General features: G+C 39.5%; 1 protein-coding gene across 1 annotated transcript in view; it reads left to right on the top strand.

Annotated features, from left to right (window-relative positions):
• The first annotated feature begins 2,635 nt into the window (after nucleotides 1-2,635).
• The window catches only part of LOC132378896 (dual oxidase 2-like), a 148,390-nt gene continuing 125,615 nt past the window's right edge, over nucleotides 2,636-25,410 (top strand). Inside the window, exons 1-2 of the mRNA XM_059946187.1 lie at nucleotides 2,636-2,728; nucleotides 3,274-3,382. Of these exons, the coding sequence (XP_059802170.1) occupies nucleotides 3,307-3,382 (76 nt within the window). The 5' untranslated portion in view covers nucleotides 2,636-2,728; nucleotides 3,274-3,306. The remainder of the gene's footprint in view (nucleotides 2,729-3,273; nucleotides 3,383-25,410) is intronic.

Here is a 25,410-nt window from a genome sequence, read left to right as displayed (position 1 = left end):
GTTTCTTGGAACGGTGAGCCCTTGAGGAGTTCAGGTGTGTTGAAGCTGCAATAGCCATATTTTAATTTGAAACTATAAATTATGTGTTTTATTAAGTTCTTACTTTTGCATAATAGTGCATTGTTGTGATATTTAAGTCTTTTGAATGAATCTTTATATCTTAAAAAAAATGAGAATGGGACTGACCAGATTGGTTGACTACTGGCTGTCTGCATAGACTCAAAATTTCAAAGTAAATTTATTATCAAAGTACATATATGTCACTATGTTCTACCCCGAGATTCATTTTGTATTTAGAAAGGCCAAATGGTTTCTTTCTGTGCCATAATAATTCTTGGATGCCAAGAACTTTACATAACTCAGTCGATCACTAAAATGTTCAGCCCCTTCACCACTGGTACACCAAGAAGCAATGCAATCACTTGAAGGTGCAGTTGTGAATCTTGCTAAATCTCAGCATCTGTAAGCTGGATCAAGAGTGACAGCACCTGTGTATAAGACCTTAAGACCATAAAATATAGGAGAATTAGGTGATGTGGCTTCCCATTGTGTCTGCTCTGCCATTTCATCATGGCTGATCCAAATTTTCCTCTCTGCTCCAATCTCCTGCCTTCTCCCCTTATCCTTTCATGTCCTGACCAGTCAAGAACCTATCAACCTCTGCTTTAAATAATCATAAAGACTTGGCCTCCACAGCTGCCTGTAGTAAAAAATTCCACAGATTCACCACCCACTAATTAAAGAAATTCCTCCTCATTTCCACTCTAAAAGGACGCCCCTCTCTTCCAAAGCTGTGTCCTCTGGTCTTAGACTCTCCCACCATAGGAAACATCCTCTCCACATCCAATCTATCAAGACCTTACACCATTCAATAGGTTTCAATGAGGTCACCCCTCATTCTTCTGAATTCTAGTGAATACAGGCCCAGAGCCATCAGATGCTCCTCATGTGACAAGCCATTCAATCCTGAAATCATTTTCGTAAAGCTGCTTTAAACCTTCTTCAGTTACAGCACATCCTTTTTAAGATAAGGGGCCCAGACCTTCTCTCAATACTCTGTGAGGCCTCACCAGTGCTTTATAAAGTTTCAACATTAAATCCTTGCTATTATATTCTAGTCCTCTTGAAATGAATGCTAACATTGCATTTGCCTTCCTCACCACAGACACAACCTGTAAATTAACCTTCAGGGAATTCTGCACAAGGACTCTCAAGTCCCTTTGCATCTCAGTTTTTTTTTTGCATTTTCTTTCCATTTATAAAATAGTCAACACTTTATTTTTCTTCTATCAAAGCGCATTAATTTCCTGACAACTCTTTGCCCATTCTTTTAATCTGTTTATGTCCTGTAGTTTCTCTACTTCCTCAAAACTACTTGCCCCTCCATTTACTTCATATCATCTGCAAACTTTATAATAAAGCCATCAATTCCAGTATCCCGATCATTGACATCTAACGTAAAAAGAATCGGTTTCAACACAGATGCCTGTGAAACACCACTAGTCACTAACAGCCAGTCAGAAAAGCTCTCTTTGTTCCCTCTCTTTTCCTCCTGCCAATCAGCCACTGCTTTATCCATGCTAGAATCTTTCCTGTAATAACCATGACTCGTAGCTGTTAAGCAGCCTCATGTGTGCACCTTGTCAAACTGCTTCTGAAAATCCAAGTACACAGCATCAATCAATCCTCCTTTGTCTATCCTGCTTGTTATTTTTTCAAAGAATTTCAACAGATTAGTCAGGCAAGATTCTTTCTTGAGGAAACCATTCTGTCTACGGCCTATTTTATCATGTGCCTCCAAGTACCCTGAGACCTCATTCTTAATATTTGACTCCAACACTTTCCCAACCTCTGAGGTCAGACTACCGGGCCTATAGTTTCCTTCTTCTGCTTCTCTCACTTCTTGAAGAGTAGAGTGACATTTACAATTTTCCAGTCTTCCGGAACCATTCCAGAATCTAGTGATTCTTGAAAGATCATAAAACCCTCCAAGTCGGACACTTGCATGGAAGTATGGATCTAAATTCTAAACCTCCCAACCCATGAATGAACATTATTTACAATGGCAAAAAAATCTACAACTTTAAGGCTAAAGTTTTAGGTTTAGTTTAAGCTTCAAAGTAAGTTTATTCTCGAAATAGGAATACCATATACAGCCTTGAGATTCATCTTCTTGCAGGTTCCCACAAAATAAAGAAACACAATAGAATCCACAAAAAAACCACACCCAACAAAAACAACAAACATCCAGTAATTAAAAAAGTAAACAAATAACACATCGAACATGAGCTGCAGCATCCCCAAAGTTGAAATCAAAAGCAACAAACTGACTTCTATGGATGGAGAAAAGAACAAGTGTACCACACACTTGGCAGCTCAATTTGCAGACTGTCTCATTTTCTGCTGTGGGGTGAATACGAGTTACACGTTTTAAATAGTATGTCTGGTTTTTAAAAATACCTTTAAAGGGCTTTGCCATGCAAGAAATATTTGAACATGTTATTTTTGTGCCGCCTCTAAGGTGTGTTCCTTTAGAGATATGATACAATTGGCAGATAATTAAGTTTTGCATTTCCTCCTAGCCTAAAAGGAGTACTTAAATCAGCTCAGACAAAATCCCGTCTTACATTGTAGACTTAGAACAAGTTTCTGCCATCAAAACAGCTTAAGCGAACTGCCTCTCCTTTTGTGAATATTTCCTGAGACTAAATAATAAAGTTTGCACAAGGTATGTTCTTGTTCCTTTTCTAGTTTTTATTTTTTATTTATTAATTTTGAATCACTTTTTAAAATGTTTCATGTTGGTACACAGCTGATAAAACCATTATGGTAGATGATATTCAATATGTTACATCCATTAAATAATTTCTGTATGTTTTATCATTTTCTTTCTACTTAGAAAATATAAAATAATTTATTTGATTATTTCAGATTGTTTTAGATTAGAGACCCACAATTTTCATTTCTTTTGAAATGCTTTCATAAGCTTAAAAGATCTGCAAAATGCCATTCTATAGTTTTCTGTGTTTTCAAGAGGGGATTTCTGTTCAGTTTTCTGCTGACAATCATGAGCTCTCAACTCTGGGTGCGTTTTCTGTTTTCTTGCCAGTACTCAGCCTTATGTAATTGTGGAGACCAATACTCTTTCTGTTTCCAACATTTACACTGGTGTTGGGTTTAATTTATGGCACTTAGAAGAGCGTTAGCAAGTTTGGAGTGTGTTACACATTAAAACATTCTATTTCATGTCTATTTCTTTGCTATTGTTGACAGATCAATGTGGATGTTAGAATTCAAAGCTGGAAGATGATGACAGCGAGGAATAACCGTAAAGCATTGGTATTTTTCTGGACTCTGATTCTGTGTTGTCCTTCATTTACCTGTAAGTAATGCAGCAAACATATGAAGCTTCTTGAAAATCTAATAGTACAGTTTATCGTGAGATTATTTTTAAATAAGGAGGTGCCAAAGAATAGAGTATTTAAACTGTGGACCTGGCATATGCAAGAGCGATTGACTCAGTGAAGTTGACTTATGGCATTATAAATTAGATTGTCAGAAACACATGAAAGCAACTAGCTAAAAGAGCAGTATGTGAACAGTACACAATTTTGCAGAACTTTAAATATTACAAATACCATACTCCTTCAGAAGTTAAAACTCAGTCACACAGTGGCATCTGTGAAAAGTGGAAGAGGTAACAGAGGCAATAGTGGTTATAATGATGGGGGGGGCGAAAGCAAGTGTAGTTACGTTGCATCACTTTCAAATACCTCTTCTCAAATCTATCAAAAGTTCTGTGCACAGGCCCTTTGCCAAAATAAGGTATCTGGTCCTTTTGTGTATGAATGAGGTAGAATGTGGATACAGAGCACACCTGAGCAGGAATTACTTACCTGCCATTTCTTCTCTTGTCGTCCTTCTCCAACACATTCACATTTTGGGGTATTTCCACTGAGAAATACAACTAATGGGAAAAAGTGGTGTTGGTGAAAGGGTGGCACAGCTAGCTGAGCTGCAGCTTCATGGTTCCAGCGACATGAGTTCTATTTTCACCTATGATACTATTGGAATAGATTCTCCTTATGTCCTTCCAGTTTTGCTCTGGGTTCTTATTTTCCCTCAACGTCTTGACCTCTGATGCTGTCTGTCTAAAACTGAGGCCATACGGGTTTCCTCTGGGTGCTTTACTCTCCCAAAATGCATACTGAATGTTTAATCAGCCACTGTAAATTACTCCCACTGTGTAAGTGATTGGCAGGATCTGGGTAAGTTGAACAAAACATATTAAGAAGAAAATTGGTAGTACTTACTTACTGCCCGTTTTGCCGTTGGTGCTTATGGCAGCAAGGAAGGTCCACTTTCTCTGGCGGAGTTCAGGGCTTCCTTCATCATGTCAGTAGCTTCTTCTTGGTTTTTACTACAGTCAGTCATGTATGCCCTGGTTGGAGATTCAGGAATACCATTACTTGGATGTAGGTTTCTTCATTGCTGTTTCCATCACAATTTTATTTTACCAGTCAGGGTTGTTAGCCCTGAGCTAAACCGACAATCCTGGAGAACTAGTGGACCACTCTTAGTGTGGCTTGTTTGGCATGGGTGACCGTACCAAGAGCAAAGTCCTGATTCCAGCCAACATAGCTCTCTGGGTCAACAAGGTTATGGTCCTCTTGAAGGGAAAATTAGTAGGGAATGGGATTACTCTGCGAGTTGGCAAAGACTTGATGTGCTAAGATATTATCAGGAAAACATGGAATAAATTATCACAATGGCTGATGATAGAAATTAAACACCAAAAAAAAGGAATTCCTGTGAAACTGGTGTCAGAATTTTCTTATCCTCCATTAAGACACGATTGACGCAATTCCTTAGCAGCTGTGAGTGAATCTGACATACAAACAACTGTTGGAAGTTAGCTTCAAAATGAAAACTGCTTCTTCCAAAACTGTGATTCAAATCCCATCCCAGGGCATTAGTGCAAACATTTTGACAAACATTTTGTACTATATGGTGTGTTGCTAAAACAAAATGCCCATTTATTTATGTAAAAGATTCTATGCCATTTGATTTCTCAATTTACAAATATTTATGAATTTTTGCTTTGCTGTTAGTTCTTTATTTTGGATGGCGGGGTGGAAAAAATGCCAAAGGAGGTGTGAGGCGTTCCTTCCCTTCGCTTGCCTATAGGTCCCCTTGGGCAAGGTGTAGCACCTGCCTAATAACCCCCCCCACCCCACTGATCAGGGTTACGTGAAGCAGTGGGAGCAGGTAGTGGGTGGTCGTAAGAGCAGCTGGTTCATATCACAAGTCCTGGTTATGCGACCACTGACGACAGGCAAACAATCTCTGAAAAGTATTGACAATTGCTGTGGTCACCTGTCTTGTAAAGACGCAGCCCTGAAGAAGGCAATAACAAGCCATATCAATGGAAAAACTTGCCAAGAACAGTCACGGGCAAGGTCAAACCATGATCTCCTATGTCTACGACAGGGCACATAATGAACGAATGAATGTTTAGTTCTCTGGGTTACACGTATTCGATTTACAAATTTGTTTATTGTCACAAGGAATAGTACAGCAATAGCACTTTCTATAGGAAGACAAAGTACCAAAGTAGCTGCAATTCATTTTGTGCAAACTTTCCAGTTTATGAAATTTTGCTTAATATTTTCCATGAATGCATCTCTTGTTTTGTAAATAAGAAAATGGTTGTATTTTAAAAGGGTGAATGAGGAGTGTTTGATGGTGCTGAGCCTGTACTCAGTGGAGTTTGGAAGAAGGACATGAATGGTCCATTTTCTCATTGCAACAAGGGCAGCACAGTGGAGCATCTAGCAGAACTGCTGTCTCACAACAGTTCCAGAGTTCCTAGTTTGGTCCTGATTTCCTGTATTGTCAATGTTGTGTTTGCATGTTCTTTCCATGGCCGCATGGATTTTTCCAGTGTGTTCTGATTTCTTCCCACAGTCCACAAATGTGTACTCTGGTAGGTTAATTGGCCACTGTAAATTGCCCCTAGTGTGCAGATGAGTGGTAGAATCTGGTGTAGTCGATGGGTATGGGTGAGATAATAAAATGAGATTAGTATAAATGCATGCTGGACAGTTAGTGTAGCTTCACACTGTTTCTCTGCAGTGTGACTCGATGACAACTGGAAAGAATAAAGCACTATGTTGTAAAGCTCTTTCTAATAGATGATAGTCAGGAAATGTACTGTACAAATGAAAATCTTTTAAAATGCCCCTGTTGTTGTGGTTCACTTCACTTTGTGTGTGTTTGTATGGGTGATGGATATAAATTAGGATCATCAGGGCCAAATGATCAATGAATTAAATGCCTTGTACTGTCCTTTAATTGCATTTTATCAAGTGTTTATTCTTTTACTTTTGGACCATTGAAATTAGAATTCAATGGAATTCCAAATTGGAATTGGAACACTTTCCCAATTTAAGTAATTTACTATAATAATTTCCCAATTTATCATACTTTCTGGTATTTAGATATTATACATATTTTATTTCATATCTGTACTTGTAATAAAATTTTTACATTATTATTTATCATTGTTGAATCATTTTCTTTTGCTTGTCATGCCAACACACCAGAGCAAATTCCTAATACATGTAAATGTACATGGCAAATAAAGTTGATCATTGATCCTTAAATATTGTACTCACAAGTATAATATTGCATGCACAGGATTAATTGTCCCTTTAGAGAAGTTCTATTTTTAAATCCTTGAACATTTTCGAAGCGTTCTAGACATGCTGATTAGAATGAGAGGGGGGTTGGCATTGAGGAACGGAGAGTCTTGTATTTGTTTCTATGCATTCAGAACAGCAGTGATGGAATTTGGAACCTAGAAATGTTGTAACTAGGGGAACAGCTGGAAACAAATACATTTCTGCACCAGTAAGCTTTCTGGCAGCTTTAAGGAATCTTTTGATTTTGGTAACTTGGCAATTACACTTGCCTAGAATTGCAAAACATTACAGTCTCTGCTGAAGTCAAATAGTAAATAAGCTTCTTCTAAATATTCAGTACAGTTTGGGAAAATGAAAAGAAGAATAAAATAGCATATCTCATATTTAATCAAATCAGCGATTTGAGGTAGGTATAAATCTCATACAAAAAGTAAATGATACAGTACATGTTACCCATTACTGATTTTGTTCTTGATTTGTTTCATCTTCCACTGATGATAGATTATTATTGAGAGCTGGGAAAGGTTGATCCCATAACTCAGTATACACCCAGTGGCCAGCTTATTAAGTATACCTGTACACCTGCTCAAGAATGAAATTATCTAATCAGGCAATCGTGGCAGCAATTCAATGCATAAAAGCATGCAAGCATGGTTAAGAGGTTCAAATGTCATTCAGACCAAATATCAGAACAGGAAAGAAATATGATCTAAGTGTCTTTGACTGTGGAATGATTGTTGGTGCCAGAAGGGGTGGTTTGGATATCTCAGTAACTGCTGATCTCCTGGGATTTTCACACACAACAGTCTCTAGAGAATGGTGTGAGAAACAAAACCAACAAAAAATCCAGTGAGTGTGAATTCTGTGGGCAAAATCAGTTGGATAAAGATGGGGGCTCAGAGGATATTGGTCAAGCTGACGGGAAGGCAATGGTAATTCTAATAGCCACACATTGCAACAGTAGTGTACAGAAGAGCATCTTTGAATGCACAACACATCAAACCATGTAGTGGTTGGGCTACAGCAGCAGAAGACCATGAACATACAGAAAAACACTTAGTGGTCACTTTATGAGTTACCTCTGAAATCCGATAAAGTGGTCACTGAGTTATGTTTTACAAACTCATTGTTTACACTCATTAATGGAATGTTGGTATCACAGACGAATTTGGCAGTTATTGCCCCTTCACTATCTTTCTGTACCTAGTTGTTCAGCAGGCCATTTCAGAGAATAGTTTAGAGCATTCACTTATAATCCAAACTGAATAATGATTTCAGATTTCAGTTCATGAAGAATGTTAGTAAACAGAAAAGTTCATGGATAAAGTGTAATTTTTAGGTGTCTTGCTTTATTTGCCTCCAGTTTAATTAATTGAATTGAAAAACAGAAAATAAAAGCAGGAATAGACATTTTGACCCTTCATGCCTATTCTGTCATTCAATATGATCTTGGCTGTTCACCCTTATTCAGTTCCAGTACTCTCACCATGTCCCTTGGTCTTCCTAGGCTTGTGTGAATATTTCTAATGATTTGGTTTCAAATGAAGTATTCTGCAGATTCACCAAATTCTGGTAGAAGAACTTTCTCCTGGTACAGTATAGAAACAGGTCCTTCAACCCAACTAAGATTTCCAGCTAGGCTAATCCCATTTGCCTGCATTCGGTCCATATTCTTCCAAATCTTTTCATCCATAGACCTGTCCAAGTGTTTAAATGTTGTTGTTGTATTCAACTCAACCACTTCTTCTGATAGCTCACTGTCTACTCTATGGGTGAAAATGTTTTCCCATAGCTTCCCTTTAAATCTTACCTCTCTCAGTTAAAGCCTATTCACCCTTAAAGAGTGTGCTTTCACCCTGTCTATGCCTTTATGATTTTGTGAACCTGTTTAAGATCACCACTAATTTTCCACAATCCAATGAATAAAGTTCTGGTCTACTCAACCTCTCTCTGTAATCAATGCCAGAAGTCCTCATGATTATTTTCTATACACTTCTCACTAATGTCATGTTTCCTATAGAAGGGGGACCAAAATTGAACACAGTATTCTAAACGTGGCTCCGCCAACATCTTGTACATCTGCCACAGAACTTTTATATCTTCATCTTAAATAGCTTTCCCTTGATCACTTTGTGACCCCTAGTTCTCAGCTTGCTGGTCATCTGGGGCATCCTTCCAGTATCAAACCTGTCCATTCCCATAAACATTTTGCAGCTGTCCGTGAGATCCCCCTTTACTCTTCTAAACTCTAGTAAATGCAAGTCTCATTGACCCAATCTCTATTCATATTCAATCTCTATTCTGTTCTTGCACAGAAAGTGTGGAGCACCCTGTCAGGGTGGTAGTGGAGGCAGGTGCCTTTTGGATATTTTAGAAACTTTAGATAGGCACAAGGATGGAGAGGTATGTAGTAAGGAAAGTTGAAATTGATGTTAGAGAAGGTTAAATGGTCGTCACAATATTGTGAGTCAAAGGGCCTGTACTGTGCTGTACTGTTCTATTTTTTGTATATCAATACTATAATTGCCAGGATTAGCTTGTTGAACTTTACTGAACTTCCTGTAGAGCAAGAACATCCTTCCTCTGATAAAAAGATCAACACTGTACAGAATACTCAAAATGTGGTCTCACTAAGGCCATGCACACTTCCAGAAAGACATCCTTGCCCAATTTCTCTTGCTATAAAGGCCAGAGAACAATCTTCTGCACTGTTTATTTACCTACAGCAGTTGGCGGACAAGGACACCCAAGTCTCGCTGCACCTCCCCCTTCAATTCATTGTTGTTGCCACCAAAGTGAATGACCTCACATTTATCCACATTATTCTATCCTGCCTTGTGTATCTGCCCACTCTCTTAGTCTGTCCTATCTAACCCAACCTGGAGCTTCTCGACGTCATCTTCCAGGCTCACCTTGCCATCCAGTCCCATCTCATTCATTTGACAAAAGCATATTAAATCATTAATGTTTATTGTTAATAGCAATTATTTGGATGATGGAATTGATGATTTTGTAGCCAAGTTTGGAGATTATTCCAAGATAGATGTGAGGGGGACAGGTAGCGTTGAGGAAGCAGGGCGTCTGCAGAAGGACTTAGACACATTAGGAGAATGGACAGTGAAGTGGCCATGAATATTATGTAGGGAAGTGCATGGTCATGCACTTTGGTGGAAAGAATAAAATTGAGTGGACTGTTTTCTATACAGTGACCAAATTCATAAATCAAAGTTGCAACTATGTTTGGGAGTCCTTGTGCAGGATTCCCTAAAGGTTAACTTGCAGGTTGAGTTGGCAGCAAGGAATGTTAGCGTTCATTTTGAGAAGACGAGAATTTAAAAATGAGGATATAATACTGAGGCTTTTTAAGGCGTTTTGTGAGCAGTTTTGTGCCCCTTATCTAAGAAAGAATGTGCTGCCTTTAGAGATGTTCCAGAAGCAGTTCACAAGATTTTCAAGGGTTTAATTGTCACAGATGCCCATGGAAGCCAAGTCATTCGGTATGTTTACAGCCGAGGTTGAGAGGTTCTTGATTAGTGAGGGTGTCAAAGGTTATGGGGAGAACGTAGGAGATTGGAGCTGAGAGGAATAATAAATCAGCCATGAGAGTAGACCTGATGGTAAAATGGCCTATCTTTGCTCTTTTGTGTTATAATCTTGTTTTGTGGTTGATTATTGTCAATCGATTCCCCCTCTATCCATATAAGCACCTCCTCCTCAGTCCTATGTGCTTTAATTTTGCATATAATTCCCTAATCTGGGATATTATTTAAAGCTTTCTGAAAAGATAAGTGCACCATTTCACTGGTTCTCATTATTCTGTATGTTATGATCCTCAAAAGAATTTTGGTCAAATTACTAAATGTGATTTCCCTTTGAAAATACCACACTGACTTTTTCTGACCCTATCACTGTCTTCTTTGTGCTCTGCTTCTGCATTTTTTTTTATAATGGACAACAAGACTTCCTCATCATGGATATCAGGTACACCAGTCTATTGACTCGTCACCTCCCTTCTTAATATCATTCTTACACAAGCTAAACTCCAAACCATTAGAACTCCACAGATCAAAGAATGTTGCAAACTGATCACCAAGGTAGCCATTGTTTCTAGGTTTACTTCCTTGAGTACTCTAGGATGCAGGCTAGCAGGCTATGTCTCTGATCCCTTCAATTTCCCCGCTAATACGTATTTATTTATTCTCTCTGTTTCAATAGACCTTCTGTTGCCCAACATTTCTGGGAAGTTAGTTATTTCCTCCCTTGTGAAGAGAGAATCAAAGAATGAATGTAATTGGACTGCTTTTTCTTTGTTCCCTATTATAAATATCCTTGACTCTCTTTGCAGAAATATCGAATCTTTTACAGTCAGTTCGGAACCTCTGTACAAGATTACTCATACTCTATTTTCTCTTTCCTAATCAATCTTTGTCCTTCTTTGCTAAATTCTGAACTACTCCCAATTGTCAAGTTGTTACTACTTTTGACTTTTCCCCTTTTGAATCTAATAGTGTCATTAATTTCTTTTAAAAACCGTGGTTGAGCTACCTTTCCTGCTTCATTTTTGCACGTTTCAGAAATTAATATTGTAATTGATACATTTACTCTTTCAGATATTTGTTTTGTCTGTCCACCATCAACCCTTTAAGTAACATTTCCTAATCTATTATTGCTATCTTGTACTTTACACTTTAGTTTCGTGGAACATAGTACAGAACAGCAGCATGCTCTTTGATCCACAATGTCTGCTCCAAACACAATGCTGAATTTAACTAACCTCTTCTGCCTTTTTTTGATTCATATCCCTTCACTCCCTACCTATTCACATGTCTGTCTGAATACCACTCCTGGCAGTGTGTCTCGGGCACCCACCACTCTCCGTGTAAAAATGACTGACCCTTGCCACGGAGCTGCCTGATCTAGAGGACATGTCTTATGAAGATAGGTTGAACAACCTGAGGCTTTTCTCTTTGGAGCAAAAGAGAATGAGAGATGACTTGATAGAGGTGTACAAGATGATGAGAGGCATAGATCGAATGGATAGCCAAAGACTTTTCCCCAGGGTGGAAATGGCTAATACATGGGGGCATAATTCTAAGGTAATTTCAGGAAAGTACAGGGGGGGGGGCATGTCAGAAGTATGTTTTACACAGAAAATGGTGGGTGCATAGAATGCCCTGCTCGGAGTGGTGGTAGAGGCAGATACTTTAGGGGCATGTATGAAACTCCTAGAGAGGCATATGATGGTAGAAGAATGGAGGGCTACGTGGGAGGGGGAAGTTAGTTTGATCTTAGAGTAGGTTAAAAAGTCAGCACAATTTTGTGAACTGAAGGCCTGTTATGTTCTGTTTTCCTATGCATCCCTTTTAATATTTCTTCCTCTCACCTTAAAGCTGTGCTCTCTAGTAGCTGACATTTCTATCGTGGGTAAGTTTCTGACTGCCAACTCTATCCATGCCTCTCATTATTTTATAAACTTGCATCACATCTCCTCTCAGCTTCTGAAGCTCCAGAAAAAGTAATCCAAGCTTGACTAACTTCACCTTATACCTTCTAATCCAGGCAGCATCCTGGTAAATCTCTTCTGAACCCACTTCAAAGTTCCCAGATCCTCTCTGCAACAGATTGACCAGAACTGCACACAATGCTTCAAGTGAAGCCAGACCAAAGCTTTATATAACTGTGTTGTAACTTCTTGACTCTTATACTTTATGCCCCTAGTAATGGAAGCAAGCATGGCATATGTCTCCTTCGCTACTCTATCAGCTTTCCTTGCCACTTTCATGAGGGTGTGGACCCCGGCCACCCAAGATCCCTCTGTACATCAGTGCTGTTAATGGTCCTGCCGTTAACTGTAATGTCCCTTTACATTTGATCTTTTTTAGTTTATTTAGATTCAGGAGCTGAGTGTCAGAATCAGCTCTCGCATTCTCCAGCATAATGAAGAATTGTACAATATTATGGGCTCTCTTCCACAAATGACATTGCACAACAAGACTGTTTATTAATCCTTTCCTGTTAAACAGTCCCAGTCTGGCACTGCAGGTGGTTCCTCAACATATTGAACTAAAACTCTATCTCAAGCCTATTTCAGAAATTCTACATATAGAGTATTATTACAAACTTATTTTGTCCAATTGGTATGTAGATTGAAGTCACCTTTAATTACAGTTGTATCTTAATGCATACAAGACTAATTTCAGTTTAATGGTTTCCTCTACATCACCACAATTGTTTGTGGTTTTGCATATAATCTACCAGCATGTTCTGCCTCATAATGTTCCTCTACACCTCCCATATAGATCATCCATCAGGGTTTTTAACTTTAACACTATATTCTGCATTCTGCTATTGCTTTTTCCTTGTACTCCCTCAATATGCTGATGTGACAAAATGATAGCATACAAAGCAAAGTTTTTCACTGTTTCTCAGCACATGTGATAACGATAAACCAAGAGATGTTTGAACAGGTACATAAACGGGAGGCATATAGAGGACTTGGTCTTGGTGCAAGTTGATGGGACTAGGCAGCAGACCTGGTCAACATGGACTAGATAGGCCAAAGGGCCTGTTTCTGTACTACGGTGCTCTGTGACTCTTCATCAGAACCAGAATCAGGTTTATTAACACTGACATATATCATAAAAATATTTGTTTCGTGGCACCTGTACAGTGGAAGTTACTACAAATGGCAAATAAAAAATATTTGAAAAGAGGAAGACCGAGGAAGTTTGAAATAAATTGCAGGAGATAAAGAAAAGCACTTTAGTCTAATGTTAATGTTAATATTCAGTTAGACTCAGAGCACTACATAGGTGGTCACAGAGTGGTTACAGGAAGCTAGTAAGGCCAGACTTGGAATATTATGTTCACTTTTGGTCACACTGCTATAGGAAAGAAAATATTATTAAACTGGAAAGAGGGCTGAAAGGATTCACAAGAATGTTTCCAGGATTTGAAAGACTGAGTCATAGGGAGGGGTTGGACAAGCTAGGTCATTTTTCTTTGGAGTGTAGGAGATCTTGCAGCCACAAAGACAACAAATTTCACAACATATGCCGGTAATATTAAACCTGATTCTGATTCTGAGGGGGTGATCTTACTAAGGTGCAAACAATCATGAGAGTGAGTGTACTCAATATTTTCCCCAGGGTTGGTTGATGAAGAACTAGAGGGCAAAGGTTTAAGGGAAGAGGGGAAAAATTGAAAGGCAACTTTTTTACATAGAGGCTATTTGAGGAAGTGGTTTGAGGCAGTTAATATAACAATTTTGAAAAGACAATTGGGCAGGTACATGGAAAGGAAAGGTTTAGAAGGTTAAGACCCAAGCATGGGGAAATAGGACTAGCTTGGACGGGCACCATGGCTGGCATGGAACAATTGGGCTAAAGAGTCTGTCTTGGTGCTAGATAAGGTCCTGTGCTTTTATTGTGATAGTTGGCTTTCAACTAAGCTGAAGCATGATACAGGTTGACCTTCACTAATCCGGTACCATTGGGACCCGTGGAGTGCCAGATTAGTGAAAATGCTGAATTACAGAAGGATCACATTAAGCAATAGCTAACCGCCTCATCATACCTTTAATATATCATGTAAATCAGTACAAGTTAGATAATAATGAAACAGAAATATTAAGTGAGTGGCAAGTGAAATTTTAATAAAGTAATATACTGTGCAGGCACAGATAAAATAAAGGGTACAGGTAAATGTACAGGAATTAACTTATACAGAAAAGTTGAGCACTTCCGCTTCTAAAGTGAGATGTTTAATATACCTTCAGGCAAAGTTACGTGTCTGCAAGTGTGGGGTTGTCAGGATCATCAACATCTTCATCTTGAAAAATGAGTGAAGCATCAGGAACTGGTGCTGAAACTGGCACAACAGTTTCTTCAGAAATTGTTGATGTTGGTGGCAGCACATCTGGGTGAGTAGAAGCAGAGGTCGGAGAAAGAAGGTCTTCTATACGCCACATTTCATGTGACCGCCAGGCGGCCGGAGGTTCGGCGGTGGGCTCTTCCCTGTTCACTCACAGTTACTGAAGGAAGCTTCATTAGTTTCCTTTCCTCCACTTAGTAATATACTTAAATTCAGCACCACATCTGATCTGAGGTCGTAGGCAGAAGAGAACGGAGTGCCAGCCAAGTGATGCTGGAGGGCAGTTCGTTAATGCCGGCAGGCAGCTGAGAAGGCGGACCGAACCAGTGTGCGCCAGCTCTCCCGCCACTGGCGGGATTGACAGGTGGGCGCCGGGTGGTCGTACCTCATGCAAATGATATTAATGAATGTAGGAAAACAAGCAGGAATTGCCTGTCTGTGCTTACAAGATCACGCCAACACGTGAACAGATCTAGCACAGTAGATGCACAGTAGATTGATACCGGTGGCCCAGGAAATTTGTAATTACGGTTGCGCGGAAAATTTGGTATCAGTGCTGGATTATCGAAGGAACCAGATTACAAGTCATCGGATTAGTGAAGGTCGACTGTACCAACAATGGGAACCAAATGGCAGTTTCCTTGATTGTAGGGGCTCACTCAAAATCAACAATTAGATCTAACAACTAATATGCATAAACCGCATGACAATACACAGATACCGACTGTTGTATTGGTCATTCAGAACATCAGATCTCTGACAAGCCCTTTTCAATTACCCCACATCCCTATAAATATTGCTCCTTCAAATATTTGAAGATTTCTTTTATATCAGCTATTCAAATCTAGTTACATTCAAATTTCTAGCCATATGTTGCATATGCTTTCTTCCTTATATCTTCTGTTTCTTTTACCTGAAATACATGCACTCTGATTATTCAGCTTCATCCACTGGAAACCTATTCTGTTTATCTTCTACAAAGAAGGAAAAGGGTCGTGGGTGTATGGAGCACCCTCACCTACAGATTCCCCTCCATTACACACCCATACATGATAAATACAAGCCTCTCCACCATTAGTAGTAACTACTGGAAGCACTGCCTCAAGAAGGCAACATCCATCATCATAGACCCCCACCATCCAGGCCGTGCCACCTTCTCTCGGCTGCCAATGGGTAACTGGTACAGAACCCTGAAATCCCACATCACTAGGTTCAAACACAGCTACTTCCCTTCAACCATTCAGAAACAACTAGCAGAATCCTAATCACTGTAGTTTAGCCACTTTGATCACTTTACATTAAAATGGACTTATTTTGTTCCAATTGTGATCTTTCTAATAAAAGTTGTGTAAAATTTGTTTAATTTGTTTTTCTTGTGAAAGCTCCTGATGTGATATTATGCACATGCAATGTTGCTGCAAGTAAGCTTTTCATTGAATCTGCATACATGTACATCTGCAGATGACAATAAACTCAACATTGACCTTCCAAGCAGATCACCTTTCCTTATCATTGCTAGTCTAACTCCTGGATCTCCCTATGCAAAGGCATTATTGGAACACCTTCAACACATGAACCACCATAGATGAGGAAGACAGTTCACTACTACCTTAGGGAGAGGTAATAAATGCTGGCCTTGCTAACAACAAATTGCATGAAATAAATGAATAATTTTTAGAAACAGAAATATTTTTACAAAACAGTGTAGGCTTTGGTGAGAAAGTGATCAGTACTTCCTGTTGGAATTCCTTCAGGTGTAACTACAATAAATTTCATAAATACATTTAAATTCCTTAGTGCTATCATATCAGAAAATCTGTTCTGGGACCAGCACATGAGTGACATCACAAAGAAGGTATGACAGCTCATCTACTTTCTTGGAAGTTTGTATAGATACGGCATGTCTTTCAAAACTTTGACAAACTATTTTAGATGCACAGTAGGGAGAACCCTAACTGGTTGCACCATGCCCTGGTATGGAAACATCAGTGCCCAGGAACAGAAAAGTGTAAAGATAGTGGTGGATAGAGCTCATTCCATCACAGGAAAAGCCCTCCCCAGTACTGGAGCTGATCTACAAGGAGCATTGCCAGAAAAAGCAGCAACCATCTTCAAGGATCCCCACATTTCAGGCCATACAGTCTTCTAACTATTACCTTTGGGCATGTTGTATATTTAATACTTCAGGAATTGAGTAATATTATAAATATATTGTTTAATTAAGCATTCTTTGTTGTTTCAATAATTCATGTAAAAGTATGTGAATGGCATACATCATCAGACCACCACATCGTAAGTGTGTGTCTCGCCAAATTAAAAATAAAACTAAAACACACAACTCTAGGCTTTGTCAATTAGTTTTATGTTTTGGAGTTACAAACCATAGCTGTGGCAACGATGAAGTTTTAAACAACCTGAGATGACTACCTACCTGTTGAAGCACAGCAAGATGTTCAAGCAAAAGAAAAAGCAGCACAAAATGGTCAAGTTAAAAAAAAAACAGCACAGCAAGTGCTTCTTTGGGAACAGACAGAGACAGATATATATTAAAAAAAGGCAGAAAAATGGACAAATTCATGGGTTCGTAATCAATGAGTACCGGGTGATAATAATCATAATTAAAAAAAGCAGAAAGATAGATACATTCGACTGCACGAGGTAACTGTAGATTGTACACTAAGAGAATTGAGCAGTTTTTAAAACAAATGAATTAGCCAATGAAAAGCAAGTGCCAGATTTACTGAGTGCATTGAGTTTAAAGGAATACAATTTGTTTAGAAGTTTGACTGATTCCACCAAACCAATTGAAATTAACTTTTCTGATATTGTGAAAGTAATGTAGGAACACTTAGAACTGAAACCATTGTTGCTTGCCGAATGCTTTAGGTCTCCTAGCCAGAACCAAAAGGAAGGGGAAATCCATTTTAGCGTATGTGGCTGAATTGAAGGAGTTGCCTGAGCATTGTCAGTTCAATGATGAGTTTAATGATGCACTGAGAGATCGTTTAGTTTGTGGAATCTTACAAAAAAGCATTCAAGTACAGCTCCTAACTGAGGCACAACTTGCTTTTAAAAGAGCAGTTGAAACTGCTCTATCAATGGAAACAGCAGGCAGAAACACAAATGAGTTGAAGTCAGGAATAAAAATGTGCATGAATAAATTTGAAACATCTAAACAGAAACTGGCCTGGCCAAGCAAATTGTGTTAATATTGTGGCAGGGGCTCACATACACCAGATTGATGCAGATTTAAAGGTGAACCTTGCAGAAAATGCACATAAAGAGCCTATTGGGCAGATAAAAATAAATGGACTGTACAGGAAGAGAAAAAGCTAAAAAGTCAAACTTAGTTTCAAAATTACTATTAATTTGCATGCTGTTGATGAAAACATCTGATAATGATGAGAGTGACATAGGACTGAGTAGATTTGAGATTTGCAATGTGAAAACGAACAATAGACAAGCATGAGTAGGTCTGGTTCCCACTGCTTCCCAAAAGCCTCAGAGAAACAGTGAAAAATACTTGAAGCAACAAGTTCCTTATCTTCAGCCAATATGTATGAAAAAGTGGCTGTATTGTTTGGAATGGTGATTGCTAAGAAGTTAATCCGGCAAATGTGGAAAATGGACTCAGTACCTACATACGATCTGTGGCTGAGAGAACTGGCAAATGCTTTACATTTGGAGAGACTGAGACTGTAATGAGGACAGAGGGGACATCTTTGAAAGGATGTGGGGCCCTGTATTGGACATTCTTACAGGGTGAAGACTGAGGTTTTCTGGTGCAGTGCCCCTCTGCTGTGTATGTTTACTTTTTGCCTTTTATATTTTCTTTCTGCTCAATATTTAATTTGATTTTGCTATGGTTGTGGTTTTTGTGGTTATGCTGTATATTTTTTCCATTTGTTTTTTTGTTAGTTTTTTCCATGTCCGTTCACATAAAACAATAAAATATCTTTTTTTTAAAAATATGCAAGCAATTGGACTCTGACTCAGCTGTTTCAGTCATTCCACAGAATGAGTCTGAATAGCATTTCAGTGATACTAAACTGAAGCCTGCAGATATCCAACTAAGAATTTATACTGAAGAAAAGATTACTCTTGTGGGAATGAGAATCGTAACTGAAATACAAGAACCAACAAGCCACGTTGGGTTTGTATTTGGTAAAATCAGGAGTGCCAGCATTGTGGGGCATGATCGGCTGAGGCAACAACACGATTGGAGATCCTTCCACCATTTGCATGCCACATCCCCTGTAATCGAATCAACTGAAAGTGAATTAAGAAAGATACCGATAATGCCATAGCAGTATTCAAAGGTGATCATGGGCTCAGAGCATAATGCAACAAGTGTGAATTCTTCAAACAAAGCTTCACTTACTGTGGTCACATCATTGATGCATCAGAATTACACAAATATGCTGGCAAAATTCAAGAGTGGTGGATGCCCCAAGGCCAAAGGATGTGTCACAGTTGTGGTCCTTTTTTAGGATTTGTCAATAACCATAACAGCTTCCCAGCAAACATCGTTACTGTGCCCCACCCACTACAGATCTGGAAGAAATGGCAATGGACAAAACGGGATGAGTTGGTTTTCCAAAAGGCAAAGGAAATGGTAACATCAGGCATTGTACTCATCCATTATGATCGACACCATCCAGTGAATTTTCCCTGTGATACCTCACCTTATGGTACAGGTGCAGTCGGGTCACATGTTATGAGTGATAGAAGTGAGTGAAGCCTTTTCATCATGTTCCCCTACTATTGTAAAGAAAAATTACACATATATTGACAGAGAGGCCTTCAGTCTGGTTGAGGTATAAAACGTTTCAACTAGATTTTGTGTGGGAGAGAGTTTACCCTCATTACTGATCATCAACCACTAGTGTTCATTTTTCATTTTCAACCCACAGAAGGGTGTTCTAATAACAACAGCACACACGCAGAGATGGGCTCCGTTTCTTGGGGGACACCATTATAAGATCAAATTCAAGAGAATGAGCTATCATGGAAATGCTGATGGATTATCCAGTTTACCCTTAGAAAATGAAATACTTGAAAAATTTACACATCTTGACATATTCTCCAATGCAAATTGAAAATCTCTCTAGTATGTCAGAGATGATTCAGCAGACAGCCAGAAAAAATCCCACACTGTCTCAGGTCTACATGGCCACCCAGATTGACCAGAGGGTACAGTAGAGACTCCATTTCCCCCATTTTACCAGCTCTAAGATGCAAATGCCCTTGGTAGAGTTTGTCTCGTGGGGATTGAGTGTTGTGCCATCCAAGCTGAGACCCACTGTGTTGGAGGAGCATATATATAGCTAGGATGCCTAAGACTTTTGCACAGTACTGTATTTGTCAACGTGGAGCAGAGAGTGAGTTTGTATATCTGGTGTGAGCTAAGGATGTTGGGAATTGCAAGGGTGGAGAGCCGTGGGAGGGGTGTGGGAAAGGAGGCAGAGAAGTAGTGCCAGGGGTGGAGGAGTTGGTGGCACAAATACAGACACACCCGGCCCTGCGATACCAGGCAAGGTAATTTGATTCCAAATAATTGGTTTATTGATCATGACAGAATGTCTCTCTGGTGCTTCCTGCTCCCTCCCCTCTCTCTTCCCCTTTTTCCAACCATGATTCCCCTCTCCCTGCTCCTTTCCCACTCTCACTCCACAGTAGAAGCCCATATCATCACTCACATACGCTATGAATTTTTTTGCAGCAGCAGTACAGTGCAACGCATAATATTACTACAGTACTGTGCAAAATTTTTAGATACCTGAATTATATATATGTGTCTAAGACTTCTGTACAGTACTGTACATGTCAGTCATCGAGGCATATTCAAAAGAAAGGGTTGACTCAAAGCTTTGTCTGGTGGACTGGGATAGATCAGCAGATTGTGCAGCTTGCCATGCACAGTTCAAGATGCCAGCATGTCCAGAAGAAAGGTATTCAGAGCTGTAGTCACTTTCTGCAGTCCCAGAGTCAACTGCTGTGGAGGAAGCCCCAGAACCTGAGATTGTTTCACAGCCATAAATCTGACCAGCCAAGCTAGTGACCCCTCTTGCCAGGAAAGATGTTATCCCACAAGAGTAAGAAATTTGCCTCAGCTATTAAATCTTTAGGCCTGCATGGAGCAATTTAAAATCTACTATGCTGGGAATGTCTATATAGTAGTTATATTTTATAGTAGTAGGCCTCCGTTAGTCTTGATAGATCATGGATTTGCACCCTGGAAGGTTTCCAGGGTGCAAGCCTAGGCAAGGTTTTTTATGGGAGACTGGCAGTTGCCCAAGCTGCAAATCTCCCTTCTCCACGCCACCGATGTTGTCCAAGGAAAGGGCATTAGGACCCATACAGCTTGGCACTAGTGTCATCGCAGAGCAATGTGTGGTTAAGTGCCTTGCTCAAGGACACACACGCAGCCTCAGCCAAGGCTCGAACTAGCGACCTTCAGATCACTAGATGAACGCCTTAACCACTTGGATACGTGCCAACACATATTTTATAGTATACTATATATATATATAAATTTGAGGTTCATTTTATGTTGATTTGGAGTGTTGTGTATTTAATATTTCAGTAACGTAAATTAATAATGTAAATACATTGTCTGAATAAGCTTTCTTTCTTTGTTTGAATAATTCATTATTGGTTACATGTAAAAGTACATGAATGGCAAATGTCATCACGTCACCACATTATAAGTGCATGTCTCACTAAACTAAAAATGAAACTAAGACACATATCTCCAATTCTCGGTGTTTTTTCATTCAAGTACTTTTTTGTTTTGGAGTTACAAAACATCACAGGGCCATGTTACAGGAGCTTTGGATTGCACAGCACCAGATTCAGGAGTAATTATGACTCTACAACCATCAGGCTCCTGAATCACAGTGAATAACTTCACTTTCCTCAATTTTGAACTGATTCCTCAACCTCTGGAATCATGTTCAAGGAGTCTATTTGAACAATTTGTCTTTTGCACATTGTCTGCTTCTCAGTCTTCGTTTATGCTGTTGGCCAGAAAGAATGACAATCTTCAAATCAGCGAATTCAAATGAATTGAGGACAGTGGAAGCGGTCTTTGTTCTTGCTGTGTGCTTGGGGGGATGGAGGCTGCCATTTTGTGAAGACACTTGATTCTCCATTTTGTGAGCTTGACATGCTGGACTTGATTAGTGTTTTAAAGAAGACACAGAGACTCTTCAGGTAATCAGCTGGACTGGAGGTCATTTCCAAATAAGGAGTTATTTGTGAGGTGTTCTTTGGTTGGCTATAACATGCAGGATTGTGATTGCCTGAGGCGATTCAAGCTCATTGCTGACTGAGAACGAAGAGCCATGAGTCAGCAACTGTCCCTTGATGGGAAGAGGATAATAGATGGGCTTGGATCAGAGCCAAAGACCAGGTGTTAAAGGCCAGACACATGACCTGCGGCCAATGACACAGGAATGCGACATTTGAATTGATAAGCAATGGATATAAAAGTGGATGCTTTTTTGTGTGTGCCGGTGGCGGTAACTTCGAAGAATAACCATCGCAGATACAAGCGAGAAGAACCCTGCGTGAAGCACGTGGAGAGTGAATCGGGACTACGAGGAACAAGGAGCGCCTGGCCAGCATAAATTCCTCCGCCCGGGTAATACCTTTGCTATTCTTTGACTATCCAGGAGAGTCAGGGATACTTAGCAGGTGTGCACGCAAGATATTTAGTGTATGAATTCACGTATTTGTTAGTTTGAACAATAAAGGTAATTGTCAGTAAATACAGATCTCTCTGTGCCTCACTCAGAATCATTGGAAGAGGTAGAAGTGGTATCTCTCTCTCTCTCTTTTCAACAATACATAGTTTTATTTCTTTGTTTTCCTGCAAAAGCATGTAAGAAAATGAATCTCAAGGTAGTGTATGGTGGCATACATACTTTGATAATAAATTTGCATGTGAGTATAGACACTCACATGGTTGCCATGCTGCACCAGTAATGTATGCATCCCAGTCTTAGGATGGTGAAAGTGTGCAGTCGAGTGCACAACTTTATCCAAAACTGTTGAGCTTCTTGTCCATTGGGTGCTAACTCATCAAGATGATGGAATGGATTATCAGTGACATTTACTTCTCAGATTTGGACAAAATAATTTACTTAATGCCAAAAGAGAAGCTCATTTCTATGGCACACATGTGTTAAGTAAATGAATTAGTATAAGTCAAGTTTACTAAGTGCCCACTGATGACAAATAGTTTGCACTGCTTGCATTGCAAACAATTATGTTAAATTCATTGTATAGTCAAAGCCTGGGAACAGAAAAGGTAACTGAGAAAGCTAGTACTAACCAGACAATTGAGATCTGCTGTGATGTGATTTAAAGTAGATCAGTCTTTTCTGGTAATAAGTGATATTGAGACATTAACTTCTCTCACAGATATATCCCGGTATAGTACAATGCTACACTACTGTGCAATGAGGAAAGGTGTACCGTGTGTTAAAGTTCAGGAATGTAATTGACTGCTTTAAATATTTTTTTGGTGTTTGCTTCCAACTGTTCCCAACAGAACCCAGTTCAAAAGAACTTTCAGCCTCTTCCCAGTTATTCAGCACCCCCTCCTCACTCCCAACCAAATTTTCAGTCAATTATATTTCTGAACTTTAGCACGTGGTACACCTTTCCCCTTGCATGGGAGTTTAGCACTTTACTACACCAGCTGTAAGATCAGGGTTCAATTCCCACGTTGTCTGTTTGGACGTTCTTCCTGTGATTGCATGTATTTCCTCTGGGTGCTCCAGTTTCCTCCCACATTCCAAAGATATATGGGTTAGCATTAGTGAGTTGTGGGACTGCTATGTTGGCACCAGAAGCATGATGAAACTTGCCGGGTTCCCACAGCACAACGCAAACTGTGTTGGTTATTAACACACACATTTCACTATATGTTTCGATGTGCATGTGCCAAAGAAAACTAATCTTAATCTTGCAACTCTCCACTGCCAATTCTAGTTCCAACTCTCCCTATGGACCTCCTCACTGAAATCTTGTCAGAGGTGCTAACAAGCTCAGAGCCTGTTGTTTTTCATAGTACACAGACTGGGACTTCGAAAACAACTGAGGGAATCCTGCACTAGGCAGTTGTTCTGGTATTAGCTGTCGTTTTTGCCTACTTAATACTCTGAACGCCAACTCCCAAATCATTTTAGAGTGGCTGGATCCAATATCGATGACAAGCTTCTTTCATTGTTAATGCTATTTCTTTTTTCACTCTTCACTCTCCAGGTATACTGAAATTAGCATTTAAGTACATTGGAGTAGACTATAAGACCCATTGTATAACAGTGATTTGGTATTCTAAACTGGTTAATGTTTATAGAACCTAACTTTCATCACTTAAGGGAAAAAAGCTGAGATTATTGTCATCTTCACAAGTACATGTGCAATGAAAAGCTTACTTTCAGCAGCATCACAGGCACATGGTATCATATAAACAGCAGTAAAACAACAGATTAAACATAAATTCTACACTATTTGCACAAGAAATGACAATTAGAATTAAAATAATTGACTTCTATTTTAGTTCAAAGTGATCCAAGTTGCTACACAAAGGTAGTGATTCAGGTTGTGCTGCCTGGTTCAGAAACTGAATGGTTGAAGGGAAGTAGCTGTTCTAGTACCTGGTGGTGTGGGACTTCAGACTTCTGGAGCTCCTGTCCAATGGTAGTTATGAGAAGATGGTCTGACCCAGATGGTGATGATCTTTAATGATGGATGTTGCCTGTTTGAAACAGTTCCTCGTGTAGATATTACCAGTGGTGTGGAGGGATGTGCCCATGATGTATTGGGCTGGGTCCACTACTCTATGCAGCTTCTTACATTCCTGTCCATTTGAATTCCTGTACCAGACCATGATACAACCAGTCCGGATACTTTCAAGAAAACACTGGTAAAATGCTCCTCCACTATTGGATTCCATTGACTTCTGATCATCCCTATCCAGAACGTCACTGCAGCTGTGTCTGCACCCAATCAGTTTCAGTTGCTTTATTGATGGTGTTTGCATCATAACCACAGAAATGAGGATGTTTGCTGATAATTGCACAACATTTAGTTTAGTTTGCAACTTCAAGGCAGATACCACAGCTCTTGCCAATAAGCAGTAAGATCTAGATAAGCTTTAGGAATGAGCTGTTATGCAATACATAACATCCATGCCATGAAAGTGCCAGGAAATGTACACATTTAACAAAGGAGAGTAACTATCTACACTTGTCATTCAATGGCATTATCACCATCCAGCTCCCTTGTCATGAACATCCTGTGGATCATTACCGACCAAAGCCAAAACCAAAAGAGCTGGTTATTCCCTACAGGAAGAAGAAGCTGGAGGTTCTCATTAGGGGACTGCAGGTGGAGAGGGTCAATAACTTAGAATTCCTTGTGTTAACATTTCAGAGGATCTATCCTGGGACCAGCACATAAGTGTCATCACAAAGAAGGAAGGGCAGTGTCTTTATTTTCTTAGAAGCTTTTGTAGCTTGGAATGTCATCTAAAACTCTGGCAAACTTCTCTAGATGTACAGTGGAGAGTATCTTGACTGGTTGCATCACGACCTGTTATGGAAACACCAATGTCCATGAATGTAAAACTGGTGGGTGCAGCCCTGTCTATCACAGGGAAAGCCTTCCATATCATTGAGCACGTTTACAAGGAGCGCTGCCACAAGAAAGCAGCATCCATCACCAAGGACCTCACCATCCAGGTCATGCAGTCTTCTCACAGCTACTATCAAGATACAGGAGCCTTTGGTTCCAAATCACCAAGTTCAGGAACAGTTATTAC

The sequence above is a fragment of the Hypanus sabinus genome, chromosome 21 (genome assembly GCF_030144855.1).
Source record: "Hypanus sabinus isolate sHypSab1 chromosome 21, sHypSab1.hap1, whole genome shotgun sequence".
NCBI classification, from domain to species: Eukaryota; Metazoa; Chordata; class Chondrichthyes; order Myliobatiformes; family Dasyatidae; genus Hypanus; species Hypanus sabinus.
Note: the sequence above shows the minus strand (reverse complement) of the source record. Positions and strands in the feature narration are given on the sequence as shown.